We start from the raw sequence: 16,799 nt of genomic DNA, 5'->3' as shown, positions 1-16,799 counted from the left end.
AAAAAGGAAAGGGAGACTCCATAAACAGAATATTAAAAGTTTATAGAATCTCTTTGCTCCAGGATGTGCACACTCCAAAAGAATGGGTGAGTTCAAGAACGGATGGACGAATCAGTTGGAAAAAAACACCCAAGATTTAACAACGCAGGCAGCATGTCTGACCTGAAATGCTCCTGTACTACAAATCCCTGTAAGCCAGGGATGGGTTGAAGCATATCACTGAGCAGTTGCCTGTTCTTTCCTTCTCATGTAATAATGCAATGTTAGATAATGATAGCTGACCAGCTAACCCAGTAACGCAGACTGACCTGCATGGACCTTGGGACCATATTGACCTTCTGACAATCTTATACTGCACTTCTGAGTGGCATGATACTGCTTTATTAGTACCAGAGTTTAACCAGCTCAGAAAACTCCAGGAACTGCTGCTCACTGGCAAGAAGAAAGAGAACTGATTTGATATGTAGCCTGATCTGAAGCATTTGGCTCTGCCAAACAACTGTATTCTATGTAAAAGTAGCACTAGGTAAACAGATGCTCATCAAGCTGTTCACCATGGTGGCATCCAAAACACGGTCCCGCATCCAGGCTGTGAGAGATGCAGGAAGACAGACTCTGCTGGAACCATGGGAGACTTAGGCAGAGACTTAGGCAGACACAACATGCTGGCTTACTGTTATGGGTCACCCCAGGGTCCTGCTGACACAGAGATTGGGACATACCTCCTGAAATAAAGCCAGGAGGGATGTGAATTGATTTATCTTAAAGAAGGAACAGCAGCTCATCACTAGCGTGGGCCTGTGTTGCTCAAAGCAGTTTGAGGCACATTCAGCAGTAGCTGAGCTGTGTAAATTAGTCTCCCTAGAAAAGCCTCACTGATTGGAGGGCTTATTCATCTGTGGCGGGCAGGCAGGTATTAGTCCTGCCTGACACTGCTTTCAGGGCACACAGAAACTTCTCTCTCTTGCCCTTCAGGAAGGTCATAGGCTTCAACAGCCCACATGGTGTTTGGAACCTGTGAGCTCTTTTCTGATTCTGTCCCGATCTTCATTGTCTGTTCTGGAATTCAGTGCCTCAATCCCTCAGGAATTCCTTCAGGATTACCTTCTGAACTTCAGTTTGGCAATGAATTCCATGCTGAATAAATGAATTCCTTCTTATCTTGCTGAATCAAGACCTTAGGATGCAGCAGGTTCCTAGAATTACTTGGCTGACTCTGGAAGGAAACTTCTTCAAATTCTGCAAATATTTTCAGCAGTATTTGGCTTTGGGTTAATGAAACGAAGATGAAGTTCAGGCTTTGGACTGCAGGAATGACACAGTCCCCAACTACAGAAGACAATGGCACTCCTTAACAACATCTTCTGTCTTCTGAAACAAAATCTCAGAAGCTTTTATTTTCCTCCTGTAAATCCTGAACAAGCAAGTCTCTGACCTTGTAATTAAGTTTCATGTTCAACAGCCGAAACTTTCAGTCGAGACCTTCAGGCTGCCCCCACAAATGGTGTCTATGAGTATCAGCAAACAGATAAGTAACTGAGTAACAGCTTTAATGACAACTCCAACAGAGATTTTAAATCAGGAGCTTTTGAATGCTGTCAACAGGTCGGCTAGACATTGTGTTGACAGGTTTATTGACTGAAGCCCCTACTGATCTGGAAACATCTAATTGATTTCAGTGTCATATTTTGTCAAATACAAATTTGGAACATCTTTTATTTCCCTTTTCTGTTGCCTACAGAGCAGGTTTACTGCATTGTCAATAAGAGGCTTTAGTGCCAAGGGATTACGCTCACAGGAACACAGAGTGATGCAGGGCTGTGCTGAGAAAAAAGTAATTCCCATCCTTTTAGAAACCAGTGGAAAATTACAGCATTCTTTAGATGAACTGACCTCTAGTTAAAATAGCTGATAAACAATGCCCTGACCTCCATTTCAGTTCCAGCACATGGATTTGAGTCTAACGCAGTTGTTGTCGCTGTGACTTTCTGAGTAAATGTTGCAGGTATTTCAGCCTGTAGCAGTCAGAGAGGGATGACTGCAGAAAACCCTATTTGTGTGCCTTCCTCTGAGTGTGTCTTCCTGGGAGTGTGCCACCCCAAGGTTAGTAAAAGTCCTTGCAATATTGTGTAGTCTGTCTAACTTAGAGTTCTCATAAAACCGCGTTGGATGACAGATACTTAAATTCATTATTGGTATTATGAACTTTAATGTGCTGTGACTGCACAGAATCCGGTCTTATCAGAACTGAATAGTGCTAATATGGAAAAGGAGGTGAAAACATATGATGGAAAAGTGATGAAAAACGAGTCATGAAAAAAATGAACATTCTTAGGGATGCTGTGAGTTCAGTCTGCTAGTTTCCTTTGGTCACAAGGCAGCCTTATGTGAGGAGCTCCAGAGTGAACAGTGTAAGCATATACTGTCAGCTGACTCTTGCACTCAGATTTTTTCTTCCAAAACTTTAGTTTTTAAAGGATAATAGCAGAAGGGCCTTTAGGCGTTTTCTATCAAGGACACAATCGGAACATGTTTCCTTGCATGTCTTGCATGAAATAGATGTGCTGAAATACAAATGTTAGCTGAACTAACCTAGCTATGGGATCATCCCTTATCTCTTCATCTAGTGTTCCACTAGGTGTTGGCGGCCATGATATCTCAATGTCCTTTATGTGTGTACAAAGCCCCCATCATCATGATTGTCATCATCATCAGTTCATTATCTTAAAAGATCTCTTTAAGCCTGTGAGTCCTCCACCAGCCTTGGAGATAAGGTACCAAGTGATGTAAATAGTGAGAGAATTTGTCAAAGAGAGGATTTTTTGCTGGAGAGATGTTCAGCTGGGTCCTAACTCAAAACAGTAAGTTTGACTTTTAGCAATGCGAAAAGAGAGGCCTGATAAAGGAAGATGCGCACTGCCAGGTGTCAATGCTTTTCCTCTTGGTGATATTTTCGTGTCTCTTGCCATTACCCTGAGTTTCAATATTCTGTATTATTTGTAGGAGGTTTTCTTTCAAGAAGTGTTAAAAGGTGCCCGGGCAGAAGGGTGCAAAATATGCATGCTTAACAGGGCTTTATCTAGGGTGATTTGTGTTTAATGATTTATAATTTTAGGAGATATTGGGTCCCCTTGCAGAACCCAGATAAATGTAGGATTATTGCAGTATTTCTGAGTATAGATTAATTAGTCTAAACTAGAGAACAAGGGAAGAATTGTTTATTTTGCCCTAGGTAACTGGTCCAAAATAGAGTAAAAAATATTTATATATTCACTCATAATATGTTTACCTTCCTTAGGTCTTGGTACTCAGGTTAGTCACACAGCCACCAGATGTACCCTCCTTGGTCACAAGAGATAAATAAGCGCCCTGAAGACAACTCTGTGCATCTGTGGCCTGAATCAGACAGTGTCTGCTCTTTAGTTGAAGGAGTTTGGTCCTGAAACCCACAGATAAGTAGAGGCTGATTTGAATTGCGGGTGATTTTTTTTTTTTTTTTCTTATTTCTGAAGTTTTACATGTAAAAGATGTGGAATCACTTTAGAGAATCATTTTGTCAACATACACTGGGAGAGCTGGTCATTTTATTCCTGGTATATATATATTTACATAAAAGAAAAAATCCTGTGGCAAGTGTAAACACCATGTATGTTAGCCAGAGATTCCCAGCTTTAGTCCAGTTCATTTATGGACCTGAAAGAATACTTGTAACATTGTTATAACACTCCATAGTGCTCCTCAAGGTTGAATTATAAATGTTGTCTTCCACCTAGCAGCCCTGTGTGGTTGTGTTGCAGTGGATGTACAAGACATACTGGTTTTCTTGAAATTAATTGACATTATCTTGCCTTGCACGGTACCTGATATCATCTCAAAGAGATGTGAAAATATTAGTTCTATTTTACAAAGCTGGGAATTCAACCACAGCGTAGACAATGTGTCTCATCTGTGGCAGGACCAAAAATTAAATGCAGATCTAACTTTCTCCTGTTCTAATATGGATTGAGATTACTGTACGGCAATATATATTCCATATCTGCCAACCTTATTTGTGTAATTACATGGATTGTAAACAGACAGTTTTGGATGGCAAGAGCCAGAACAGGCACTGCAGGCATTTGCTGTACCTTGGAGGAATGCTACTGAGATATGTGATATTACTATAGCCTGGGTTCCCTTTCCAGCAGGAGCCACCCATCACAGTGAAAAATGAGGGACTTGGAACACTGGCTCCTAAAAGGCTGTTATTCCAGGAAGAACCTGAATCTAGATTTGTGGGGAAGGAAGGAAATATAACCGTATTCACATTGAACGGGCAGCTGGTAGCATCACCTGCCACCATCCAAGAAGTTGGAAGTGCCAGGAAAGTGGCACACGATCACCACAAAGAATATTACAGTAAGACAAAGAAGTCCCACAGCTGTTTCATAGGCAGACACAGAAAGAAAAAGCCACAAACATTCCCAGCATTAATTCATCTTTTTCGTTCCTGATGCTGTTTCCAAACCTGTTCATTCACTGCACTGTGAATCTCTTTGTAGTGTTCCAATTAGTCCAATTTTTTAACACCTTGAGCCCTAAAGTGAATTGCAAACCTTTGATATGGGTTTTATTTACTTTGCTAGAAGCTGTTTTTCATTTTTTGTAAATGCTTTGTGTAAATGCTTCGTGTAATTTTTGTAAATGCTTCTTTTGCTTCCACAAAGAAAAGCTCAAGTGTTTTGTCCATAGGTTTACTAGACTTCAGACCAAAAGAAGATGCTGGAACATATAACCCGGCTCTCTGCGTAACAACCCTTGCATTTGCTGCTACGTATATCAGGTCCAACAACTTTACCTCTGAGGTTTCTTGTCTCTTCCTCTTAGCTCATATTTGACTATCTCCAAATTTTCATCCAGTTCAAGGATAAGAATCAGGAGGTTTGGCAAGCACAGACACCCACCTGTGCACAGTCATGCAGTGGACCACAGTCTGTGAGTATATGACCTTTCCAGCCTTCAGCAAAGGCTTCCTTGCCCCCTTGCATCTGCATCTGGTCATCAGCACCCACATGGTGGGTGTTACCAACCCTTGGATCAGCTGGCAGATCTCCATGTGGGAGCTCCCACTGACTTGCATTAGTCAGCCAGGTGATGAGCAGCTGGGCACAGCCTCTGCAGCTTGCACAGCTGAAGCTGGAGGCAGACATGTCCCAGCCCACTTAGTGGGCAAGGCATAGTGTCATTGATCTTACATACCTTCACTGCATTGTTATTTTAAACTTGTTATTTAAAAAAAAAAAAAAAAAAGGAATACAGATTTGCATGTATGCCATGCTCCAAGTAGTCGTGATGCTTCTGTAATGCTCCCATCAGAACCTTATAGTATGATATTTTTTTCAGAAAGTACTTGCATGCAGGAATGGGGAAGAGCAGGTCTCGCTTATTGGATTGCTGGTGAATGCAGTGTGGCTGGTACATAATTCTCAGTGTGACACTAATCTCTATACCCTCACTGAGATGACCACCACACCTCTCTGTCTAGCTGAATACAATGCCTCAATCTTTCACACAGGACAGGGTTAATAACGCTATAGAATTTTATTTTAGGGTGGGTTTTTTTGGGTTTGTTTGTTTGTTTTGTTTTGTTTTTTGTTTTTTGTTTTTTTAATAAAAGAAAGACCATGAGAAAGAGAATCAACCACCTCTATGTATTTTTAATAGAGCTTCAGAAAAATTGAGTCCTGGAACTCTGACTTGTTGTGAACATGCCTTAGCTTGCTGCAATATAGAAAACATTACTAAGCAGCTGTATTTTGTTGACAGTGGAGTTCTTTAGAAAAACAGATAAAGTGCCAGGTGAAGAAATTAAAGCATAAAGAGATTAAGCAAAGTACTGTCCAATGAGATAGGAGGTTGAAAACAAGACTTTCTGCCTTTGGTGTTCTAGCACTAGTGTAGACAGACGAACCACTGAGGGCAAATTTAAAGTTTGAATGCAGAAAGGCTAAGCATAATTTAACTGCCAATGGCAGCATTTAGTCACTTGCAAAACATAGCACTGTGGGTGCTCTAGACTACACTAGACTTCCCTGTAAGTATAGGGATTTCTCTATAGTTATAGGGAACTCTCTTACCAGTGCTGTTATTCATGATTTTCACTCAGCAAAGATTTTCACTTATGCATGCTTTTATCCTGAGCCCTTTAATTCAAACAGGCAAACATTAACAGCAACATTTTGAAGAACGAGGAGATGGGGAAGTTGGATTACTTGGGTCACTGTCATATGATGAGCTTGAAATAGAATAAACCTTTTGTGAGGCTCGTGACTTTCAATCCCATGCTTAACTCATTGGACATATAGCCCACCTCCTACAAAACAAAACCAGACAGCAGTTTTGCTCCTTTGGTGACTGACCCAGACTGACTGACTCAAAGAGTGGTTTAAATCACAACTATTGGACTCAGGATCAAAGTCAAATGCTTTCTTCTCCCAAGTTTCATGAGGTTTGAAAGTAGCACTCTATTTTTGACCTCTCCACAGTTTTGAGTTCCTTAATGCTTAATGGCAGACAAGGGCCATAGAAAGGGAAGACATTTCTCAGAATGTAAGAAAAATTGTTAGTGCCAGTGCTTGAGATATGAAAGTATGAAATATGCAATGATATGCATATGCTAGATTCAGCTGAGTAGTAACTCTATACCTGCTTAATTTCACTACATCTCTTTCAAAATGGATAGTACAGGGTAGTAAAGTATACTATACTTTGTCTGGAGATAGCATTGTGAAGTACTTTTTACAGACCACAGTTTTCTCTGATTTAGTATTATGTATATATATTTCTGTAAATATAGCTGTGAATGTACATTTAATTTAATATTTATTCCATCTTGTTTAACTCCTCTGTGATGAACAGCATACACAGAACTTACAACTCTTTCATCTGGTCTCAGGTCACACTGATGAAAGGTCTGTAACTACTGAAACCCCAGAGCATTTGCCTTGTTTATTTCAAGTATATTTGTCTTTAGGTGCTGCAACCACAATTAGTAAACTTCTAAGCCACTTTGGCTGTGTGAGTTGAATCACAGAATAATATAACATGATTCCTATATTGTGCTCACTGAAACATATATTTTTATGTGTAGTGACTAATGAACTAGTGAACATATTTGTTAAAAACATCTTAACAGGAAAATGTATTTTGGAGTGGGGGAAGGTCTATTACAAAGCTAGAAACTGTGAGAACCAACATTATTTCTTTAATATAGTGAGTGTTTTCTCTTTATACACGTTTTTATTCTCAGATGTGGTACTTTTAAATATTGAAGAAAATTATGAGACTGATACATCAGGTCCCACTTTGTCGTGTAAGCCTATTTGTGGCTGCCAGGGAAGGGCATAAACTTCTCAGCATTTCTCAGTATCTTGTGTCTTGAACAGTGTCTCTCAAGTCCTGTTAATTCAGGGATTACTTAGTTTTTTGGAAAACTATCAATGGATCACCTTGTGCAGCACAGCTATAAGATTCAAATTCATTAAAAAACCCTATAATGAAGCTAAGCTTTGGGCATTTAGTCACTTGCCTTTGCCTCTCAAAGAGTATTTTGGGAATATTATTTATTTCTATGTTTCTTTTGCTTTGCAATTATTTCGGAAAAAAATTTGCAGCTATTGTTTTAGGTCACCAACTGATGTTCAATGGACTTCCAGTGCTGTCAAAGACTGTAAGACACCTCTGAATGGTGTCTAACATGAACTATTACTGGAGATGAGATTCTGGACCATGAGAACCTTTGCTTGGAACAAAGAGGCAATTCAAATGCTCTTTAAGCAATTTAAGAATGCTAAACTAATTAAAAACTATTTTATCAATATATTACAGCTATGGACTTGTAAAAAGTCCTGTTTTGTAAACCACCATCATTTTAACAGGAGATCTTAAAATAGATTTCAAAATCACATTTTACTCTGAATTGGCTCCACGGGAAGAAATGCAGGCTTCCAGGCTATATGCCATCATCCACGAGCATGGCTCAGCATCCTGACGCTTCTGTGGGGCCAGCTTACAAGAAATGTGGAACTGCTGAGATGAGGAATTCTTTTCACAATGTGAAATGTTTAGACTGCTAAGAAAGGAAAAAAAAAAAAAAAAAAAAAAAAAAAGGAACTAATGTGGGAGTGTGTGGGGAACTACATATAGAAAGAGGAAGTATCGTGTGACTGATCAGGAAATGGGTACAAAGCATGTGTTTTGGTAGTATTTTCACTTGTTTTGGGGGCATTTCCATAGAGAACTGGAATCTGGCCCTGAGTTTAGGTATTACTTCACTCCGGAGTGAAAGGCAGGCACTAATTTGGAGCGAAACACACCAGCTGTCAGCCTTTGCACATAGCAACACGGCACAACAGCTGAAGGCAGGTCGCACAAACACAACATCCCACGGAAATAGCAGTGTTGAGAGCCATTCTGGGCTTCAAGAATCAACAAACAATACTCTGACTTCTATAGAAAAAGAAAGATATTTTCCAGGCTGTATTTTCTGAGAGGAATTTGTTCTCTTTTACCTCCAAAAATTCAGGCATACACCTATGCTACAAAAACTCCAGAGAAATATGCACAGCAGCAAGGTGCGAACATGATTAAAGCCCTTTCTGATCCTGCCTGCCAAGACATTTCTTTACCATGCACAGATTGGACAGGATAGAAATTTAGCTCTCATCTTCCCATAAACATTATCTAGTCTGGGGTACACTGCCGACCCTCATGATGTCAGGGCTGTTCACTCCTTTGGTTTTGTCATGTGATTTTTTTTTTATTTTTTTTTCCCCAGAACCAAGGAAAAAGTCCAAAAATATGACAGTTCTTCTTGTGTAAAGTAAATTTCTGCTTATTCATTTTCTCTTGAGCAAGTTGCTGTTAGTCAGATGTTTGCAGAGTTGTGGGGAGGGCAGTATACTGCCTGCAATGCAATGAAGTAATTTTTAGAGGAAGTCCTTGTATGGACAATTTGTTCATTGTTTTGGAAGACTTCAAATAGCATTTCCAGGAGGACCAGTTTGAATTCCAGATTTGATTCCCCTTATTAAGTCATTCCTCAGTCAGCTGGGAGGCTGAGGCGAGCTTGGGTATGCTGGTGTAAGTGAGCAGCACAGAAAGCTGAGACAAAATCCCTAACAGAAGATATTTTGGACCTTCCACTCCAAAACAAAAATGTAATTCCCCTGCATAGTTATAAAGGGACTGAAATAAATAAAAGATATATTTCAAGGGCTGTCATCGTAAAGCTCTTGAGAAACATGCTCAATGATATCGAGCAAAACAATTATTTGGAGGACTCTTTTTGCCATTGGCTTTCCCCTCTCTGGAGAATGAAGCAGATTAAAGGATTTCAAACTTGACCCATCCCCACTTGCTAAGTAGATCACATTAGTCTACATTTGTCTGGATCACAGTATAACAAAAGTGTAATGGTGTAATTTCCTACACTGCTCCCTTGGTCTTTGTCATGTCTTCTCTTTCGGCTTTGTTTTTGGCCTCTGTCTTCCTTCCAACATTTCCACTGCTCCTTGGAGTGATATATTTGCCTTAATCTGCTTCTTCATTTCACCTTCTTTTCTCTCTCAGGCCCTTCTTTCTTCATGGCTGCTTCAAGTTGAAGCCAGTGGACATCATCATCTACAGTCACCTTCAGTGGAACAACATGAGTACAAAGTCATCTTCAAAATTATTTGAGATAATTTCTCACACTTTTATTTCATAGGATGAAGTCAAATGGGATGTGGAAAGTAGGATAATTTTGACCACTCATCTCAAGAAAGATGTTAAGAAACTGGAGGGAGCCGGAGTGGAGAGCTGTCAAGGTTCTAGTGCACAGGACCATTAAGGAGAGGCTGAAGTGCCAAGCTTGTATAATCTGATGAAGAGGAGGCCAAAGGCAGTTGAAGAGTAGACTTAATGATCTTGAGCTACAATGACACCAGAACCAAATTCTTCCCAGTGGTGACAGAAGGTGCAAGAAGGGGCAAAGGCAGCAAGATGAGTGTTCAGCTTGGCCGTTAGGAAACAAAATGCCCACCTGGAGCATAGAGCAGCCTGGGTACAGGTTGCTTTGAGAACTGGAAGAAACACTATCCCTGGAGGTTTCTGAGCCTCGACCAGACAAAATCCACATTGACCTGCTTGACCTGCTCCAGCACTGGTCATAGTCCAGCCTTGGAGTGGGATGTGTGTTCCACAGGGCCCCTCTAAATGACACTATAGCACCAAAAACAGGCATTTCTCCCCTCAAAGCACTTAGTGTAGAGTTCTTCATGTTGTCCCTCATTTAGCCAATCCCTCCTTAATGGGAAGAGGAAGAATTTATTTATTTATTTATTTATTTATTTATTTATTTATTTATTTAAGTGAAGGATCATATAAACTAACTAGAACAGCTAAAGTAACTCTGGTAATAAGTAGAATACTTCTAACTCTTGCTTTAAATGGAATACATCTCATGCAGATAATGTACCTTCAATTTTTACTCCCTTTCAAAACTATATTTGTCCAAGTGCTGGAAGATGTGCAGGCAGAACACAATGCTGAGAGCCCAGGAAACCTGCCCAGCAGAACAGAACCTGTACTTTCTGCTGTTAAAACTATGTTGGAATTCTGATGTTATGTACTAACAGACCTAGGAGGAAAACGTTTGTGTGCATGGAGAAATATATCTGCCCCCCAGCCAGCCTGGTCTTGAGGTTCAAGGGTACCTATGAACCCAGGCCATGGTAGGTATTAGAATGTGTACTCTCACTTCTACAAACCAGCGCAGACACTGAATTTTATTTTTATGTAGACAAGTAGCCTTCTTAGCTTTAGTGGGATGATTCACATCCACGTAGTGATGTATACATGTGCTTTTAGAATGAACGTTCTTTATTTGTTGTTTCAATATTTGTGTCTTCTCTCTGAGTTAGTCTAATGAAATCTTTGTTCAATTATTTTTGTTTCCCCTGAGGCTGTCTACTGGTATCCAATGCTTTTTATGGAGAGGTGTTCCTTTTAAAGTTTCTAATTCCTTGGTATGAATAAATTCACTGATTTTTACTGGGATGCTGTAAATTCTTTGTTTAGGACAGGTTGTAAGCCACAGCCTTGCATCTTCTTTTGACATATTTTCAACTTTTTTTTTTTTTTTTTTTTTTTTTTTTTTTTTTTTTTTTTTTTTTTTTTTTTGTCCAGCCATATTAAAAGCAACAGCAATTTTCTATCTGTTTTAATTTGCAGGAAATGAGTTTATGCTGCTGTGTTTTACACAGACAAGAGCTTGTGTTCTTCAGTAATTATTTCAAGACAATGTTGTCTGAATGATGTGATAGACTAAATGAAAATGATAGCATATCTCAGGTAAACTAAGCAATTTTGCTAGACTATATTAAATTCTGATTATAATAAAAGGTTTTTAATTCATTTCCGTCATCACTGGACAGATTTACAAATTGTCTTCTGAGAAGTACAGTTACGAAGCATATATAAGTATCAGCTTGAGACTATAGAGCATTGTGATTGCTGGCATAATTTAAAATGAATCTATGCCAGTCACTGACATCACACCCTTCAGTCCACTAATTCCTGAGAACTGGGGAGATTTCTGAGGTTTTCCAACAGTCTTAGACATCAGTCATTGCGACAGTTTACATGGAAAATTTTAAAACATAGTTTCTTCTCCACATGAACAGGAGTCTCTCATCTCCTGTACAGGAGCTGAAGAAGCAGAAGGTGTCCTTGAAAAGGCTTTCAACTCTTTCCTGAGGCAATCCGTCTGGAAACAGCTTGCTCTCTGCCTAGGGCCTTGAAAGGGAATTAGGGGTTAGTGCTTAGCAAGCCTTACTTATCCTTTCTCTCTTCTGAAACACATTTACCTCAGAGCATTTGCACTGGTGTGAAAAGGATTAAAAGTCTCCTCAGTGAGGCTGTTCTGTTACTGGATCCGTTTGTGTTGTGTAGTGGTAAGGGCTGATGGATTCCAGCATGCTGCTGCTTTATATTCTGCCTTGGTTGGGGTTCCTCTCTCCCGGACAAACCTCACCCTTTGAGAAGTGCAGTCACACAGATTTCTCTTGCTAAGCATATTGCAGAAAAATATAATACAGGGAAACATTGGGCTAACACTACTAAAGAAAGATTTACATTTTTTCCTTGTAAGGAAGCAACATAAGCACAAGCCCACGGTCGAGATAACTTTTACGAGCAACATAAAAAAATACTGAAAATTATAGCAACTTTTACTGTAGAATCTTCATTCAATATGACCCTTTTAATTAGCTTATTTCAATGCCTGTAAAATTCAGAGCAATGGTTCTCCTTGGGCAGGAGCCAATCAATAGAAATGAACAACCAGGAGACCCCTGACACTCAGCTTCTGTTCTGTGCCACACTTTCCTAGAGTTTTAGCCTATCAATCTTGCAACAACCCATGCATTTGTGTGATTTATTGCTTAGCTGTGTCCATAACACAAAAAGCTTGTAGATGGTGGCCCCTGTACTGCTTTTCAAACATACGATGCTCTCCTATAAGGTCTGGAGTTCTTGCCAAAATGTGGATCCCTGCTGGGGAAACAGGACCATGAACATAATAGAGCCACAGTTTAGATACTGTCTGGAAGGGGTACTGTGAAGGAAATGTTGGAGCAGAGAAAAGTCAGATCTGGGCATGGTACCTCCTCATCACCCTGCTATTTTCTCCAGTGATTTTCATCCTCTTGCCTTCCCATTCCTTCATCCCCCACAACTACAGCAATGTATCAGATCCCTGGAAATCTCACCTAATGCCACACTCTGGAAGAAATAATCCAGGCCTCTGGTTTGACCAATTTGGTGCTGACCTCCTTCATCATATGGTATGGTAGTTCAGGTGTCAGATTCATAAATCAATGGGAAAAGATGCAAATTAAAAACAAACAAAATGTTAAACCCCACAAATACTTAGTTCTGTGTTACGTCTGCATGGGATCTCCAGGAAAATGGACACTGAGGATTCCACACTACTGAATATCTCCAAGAATATATTAAACCCAGCTCATCCAGCCTTCCTTCATAGTCAAGGGAGAGAAAAGGACACAGAGAGGGACTGATTCTTCTCCTCAGGCATACATCAGAAGCATGGTGTGTGTTCTTTGTCACAAAATACAGTGGCAACTGTGACAGCACCACCCCCTTTTCAGGGGTCTGAAGTCATGGGAAATTATGCTTTCAGGTTTTATTTGAGAAAAATTCTTCAGAGCTACAAGTACTGGAAGGACAGTTTTTCACAAAAAAAACTTAGAACGTGAAGTCATCACAGATCTTCCATATTGCAGCACCTGAGTCTCCATAGAGTTCTGTTTCCTGCTTGACACCAGTGGCTGAAGGATCAGCTCCAGGCTGTCCTGCAGGTAATTCTGGAAGGACTTCCCATGTCTTCAATCCAGGCTGTTACATTTCTTTTTTAGTGCATGTTCAGTATGACACATAGAGAGACAGGTATATTAACTGCAATAAAGCTTTATTAGACCTTTGATCTGCTACCATGTTGTAGTGTATAAATTAATGCATTAAAAGAAAAATCAAATGTAAAATAATTGTCTTCTCTAAGTTGAAAAGCTGAATTTCAAGCTGTGCCTTTAGAGCACTTTCATCACATTTTTAATTGAGCTAGCTTTTGTGTCAGGAAATATGGCTTTATTAGAAAAGATGAGGGAAAAGTAGAAAAAAAGCTGATGTTTCATTAAACTGAGAAACGCCATGGGCATGAAATTGTAATCTCTACAATTGGTAGTTGTGTCCTGGCAGAAGAGCCCTTAAACTTCAAATACTCTGGGACGAGGTCCCGGATTAGTAAGCCGTGAGCACTTTTTATGCTTTAACTGAAATTAGCCTGGATACCAAATTAACACGGTTAAGAAAAAGAACAGGCAGCATCCCCATCTCATCACCACTGCCAAGAAGTGGTGCCTAAATACTGTGTTTTTAACTGAGTCATTCCCCAGATGTGGTTTCATGCGTAGCCAGCTGTGAACTTAACTGAGAAGACAATAACTTGGTAGTGAAGAGAGAGCAGGAGCCAGCAAAAGGACTTTAAGAGCTCTCCCACTGCACATATATCTCGTGGTGGGGTAATCACTGGCCTAGTGCACTTCAGGCAGAAGAAAACACCACTCAAATTAGTTAAATCAACTTCCCTGTGTGGGCTCCTGTATTTTTGGGAAAAAAAATGTATTACAGCTATAGCTACCACTGCTTAGGAATCACTGTAATTTGCAACATTCACACACTAATGTGAGATCTCATGACTGACTGAACATGTTTAGCTAATTAAATGTATTTCTAAACTTGTTTCATAAAATTTTATCATCCAGATCAGGATTTAATGTCTATGCATAGTAGCCAAGACTGGTTATAGGTCAGGGGAATTAACCAAGAGCATTAAGGATTCAAAATCAAAGCAAGGAAGTGAAAGATTTCCTCCTAACAGGGACAGAGGCTTCTGGGATTTTTCCCAGGGGGAGAGTTGCAAAAATGGCAAAGGAAGCAGGAAGAAAATCTCCCAAACATCCAAGTGAAATCTGCCTCAGGATCAGACATCTACTGTCATGTTAGGAGCAGTTTATGTTTACTAGGACATTTGCACTGTGCAGTCACAGCATTTTTAGGGGTAGTTTTTTTCTTGGCTTAAATGCAGTTCTGATATGTCACCTCACCACAGCACCAACAATCCAAGTTAATCTGGTATACTCTCCATCTGTAAAAAAAAATATCTAAGCTTATAATTGATTAGGCCAAGAGAAATAAAGATAAACAAAATACACACAAAAAAATCCCCATCCCTCCAAAGAGCAGAATTCCAAGATAGGAGACAAGAGTAAGAAGAACGCATATGAGCTCAACACACTCAATTTATTTTATCTATGCCAAAACTACTGAGACTTCTCTTTGTGCACAGCTCAGTTCTCCTACATACAGACCAGGGGTCACTGAGTGGCCACTTTTGCCCTCAGATGCATTCACAGGACTCTTGCTGTAGCTAACGAGAGCTGTGCTCACACCACGGGTCAATGCTGAAACGTGTCTGACAGCTTATTAAACAGATCTGCTCAAATTCTGTTGTTTCTCCTCATTATGCCATGGCATAATTCCTCTGGAGCCTTTGTGCCGCATGTTGTGCGCTGCGGCCATGCGCGCAAGCGAGGTTGTTGTTGTTTTCACCCAGCAAACCCTCAGTGGGTGAGAGCCTGCATCTCATCTTGACATGAAAAACATCCTTCAATTAGGCTTGGCTTGGAGACAAAGCACTCCAGCCCAGAATAAAGGCGCGTCAGAAGCAGAGCACGCTGCCCGCTCAGCCCCACTGCCCGCCCTGCGGCACAGCCCGTACCTGTGTCCTCACCAACCCAAAGGGTCCTGGGCTCCGGCTTGGGCAGCGAATCTCCTTTGCTCTGGGGCAGCTCCTTCATCTGAAAAACACAGAGGGAATACATTAGGTCATGAGAGCTTCCTATTGAGGTGTGTTTTGCTTTGTAACACTGAAGACCAAAATTATTTTCCATCTAAAGTGCATATTTCAGGTGACAGTGCAAGGGCCCTCCCCAGCTGTTGCTATAATCAGCGGAAATCTTATGAAGTGTGAGGTACTATTATCTTTCGGAAAAGAAAAAGGCCCTGTGAGTCACTGTATTTTGAATTGCATTTTTCCATTCAAACTGTGTGCGTTGATTTTATACTGTGGACCAGGTGGTCCAGCCTCATTCTCCTGCCTTGGCCGTGCAGAGGTAGGGGAAGGGAAAGGAAATGGTTGGCAGGGTCCCAAAGAGTCTGTCTCCTGGCACGGAACTGTTTGCAGAGAGCTACTTTGCCCACTTTATTTCACAGCAGGGACAACCTTAACAGGGGTGGGATTTGTGTAGGGGATGCACAGGTGCAATCCCTTCGCATATCCTTGGGATATCGCCAACATGGGAGCTACAGATGCGTGTTCCTCTTCCTGAATAACACTTTATCCTCATCTCTGCTATTGCAATGCCTCTAACTGCCCTCTAGACCTCTCTTACTCACGTGAGGTTTCAATCAGAGCTGTGCAAGAATTTTGAGAACTAGGATTGTGATTGTCCTCTGTCACCACTTGGATAAAACCTCTGACCTCAGTGGTGCTGTTTCTGGGTGAAAACCTGAGTGTGAGGGTGAAGCAGAATTACACCATTGCTAACCCTATCTGTACCAAAGTGCTTCCCAGGCTCTCCACCCTACTGAAATGCTGCATCCAGCATTAACATATGAAGAAGCAGTCAAACAGCAAATAAGGTGCTGCAGAAGAACAAGGTAAAGAATTCCCACTGGAATTTTCACTTATGGTAAAGAGTGCTGGTGTCCAAAGACAGGATAAGTTTTCTTGCTAGCATCAAAACTTAAAAACTTCTTTATACAAATGCACTTTTCTCAAAGTCTGCAGTCCTGACAGATTGGGGAGTTTGTCAGTGTGGGTCTGGAGCTCTGGTGGGTTGCTTCTGTAAAGTTGTCAACTGTACTGTTCTTTGTGTAGTTTGTTTTAGAAATACTTTCATTCAAAAGAGTCCCGACTCAAATGTAACTTCCCCCCCATTACACACACTCTAAACAGGCTGTCTGGAGGATTCACAGGATTGCAAAACATTGGAAAGGTGGCTCACTCTTCTGATTGCATATTTCTGATTATCTTTATTCGTATAAGCACATGACAAATAGTATGGAAGAAATGGGCATTCAGGACAGCCACTGTTCTGGCTACTGTAAAACTGCTTGATTAAAGAGCCAGAGGGGCTGTG

At 40.6% G+C, this 16,799-nt stretch overlaps 1 protein-coding gene across 1 annotated transcript in view; it reads right to left on the bottom strand.

Annotated features, from left to right (window-relative positions):
• Positions 1-16,799, bottom strand: part of SGK1 (serum/glucocorticoid regulated kinase 1) — a 73,517-nt gene that overhangs the window by 9,495 nt on the left and 47,223 nt on the right. Inside the window, exon 3 of the mRNA XM_040058005.1 lies at positions 15,377-15,455. Within this exon, the coding sequence (XP_039913939.1) occupies positions 15,377-15,455 (79 nt within the window). The remainder of the gene's footprint in view (positions 1-15,376; positions 15,456-16,799) is intronic.

Source organism: Hirundo rustica, chromosome 3 (genome assembly GCF_015227805.2).
Source record: "Hirundo rustica isolate bHirRus1 chromosome 3, bHirRus1.pri.v3, whole genome shotgun sequence".
Lineage (NCBI taxonomy): Eukaryota > Metazoa > Chordata > Aves > Passeriformes > Hirundinidae > Hirundo > Hirundo rustica.
This window is presented reverse-complemented; position numbering and strand designations above follow the sequence as displayed.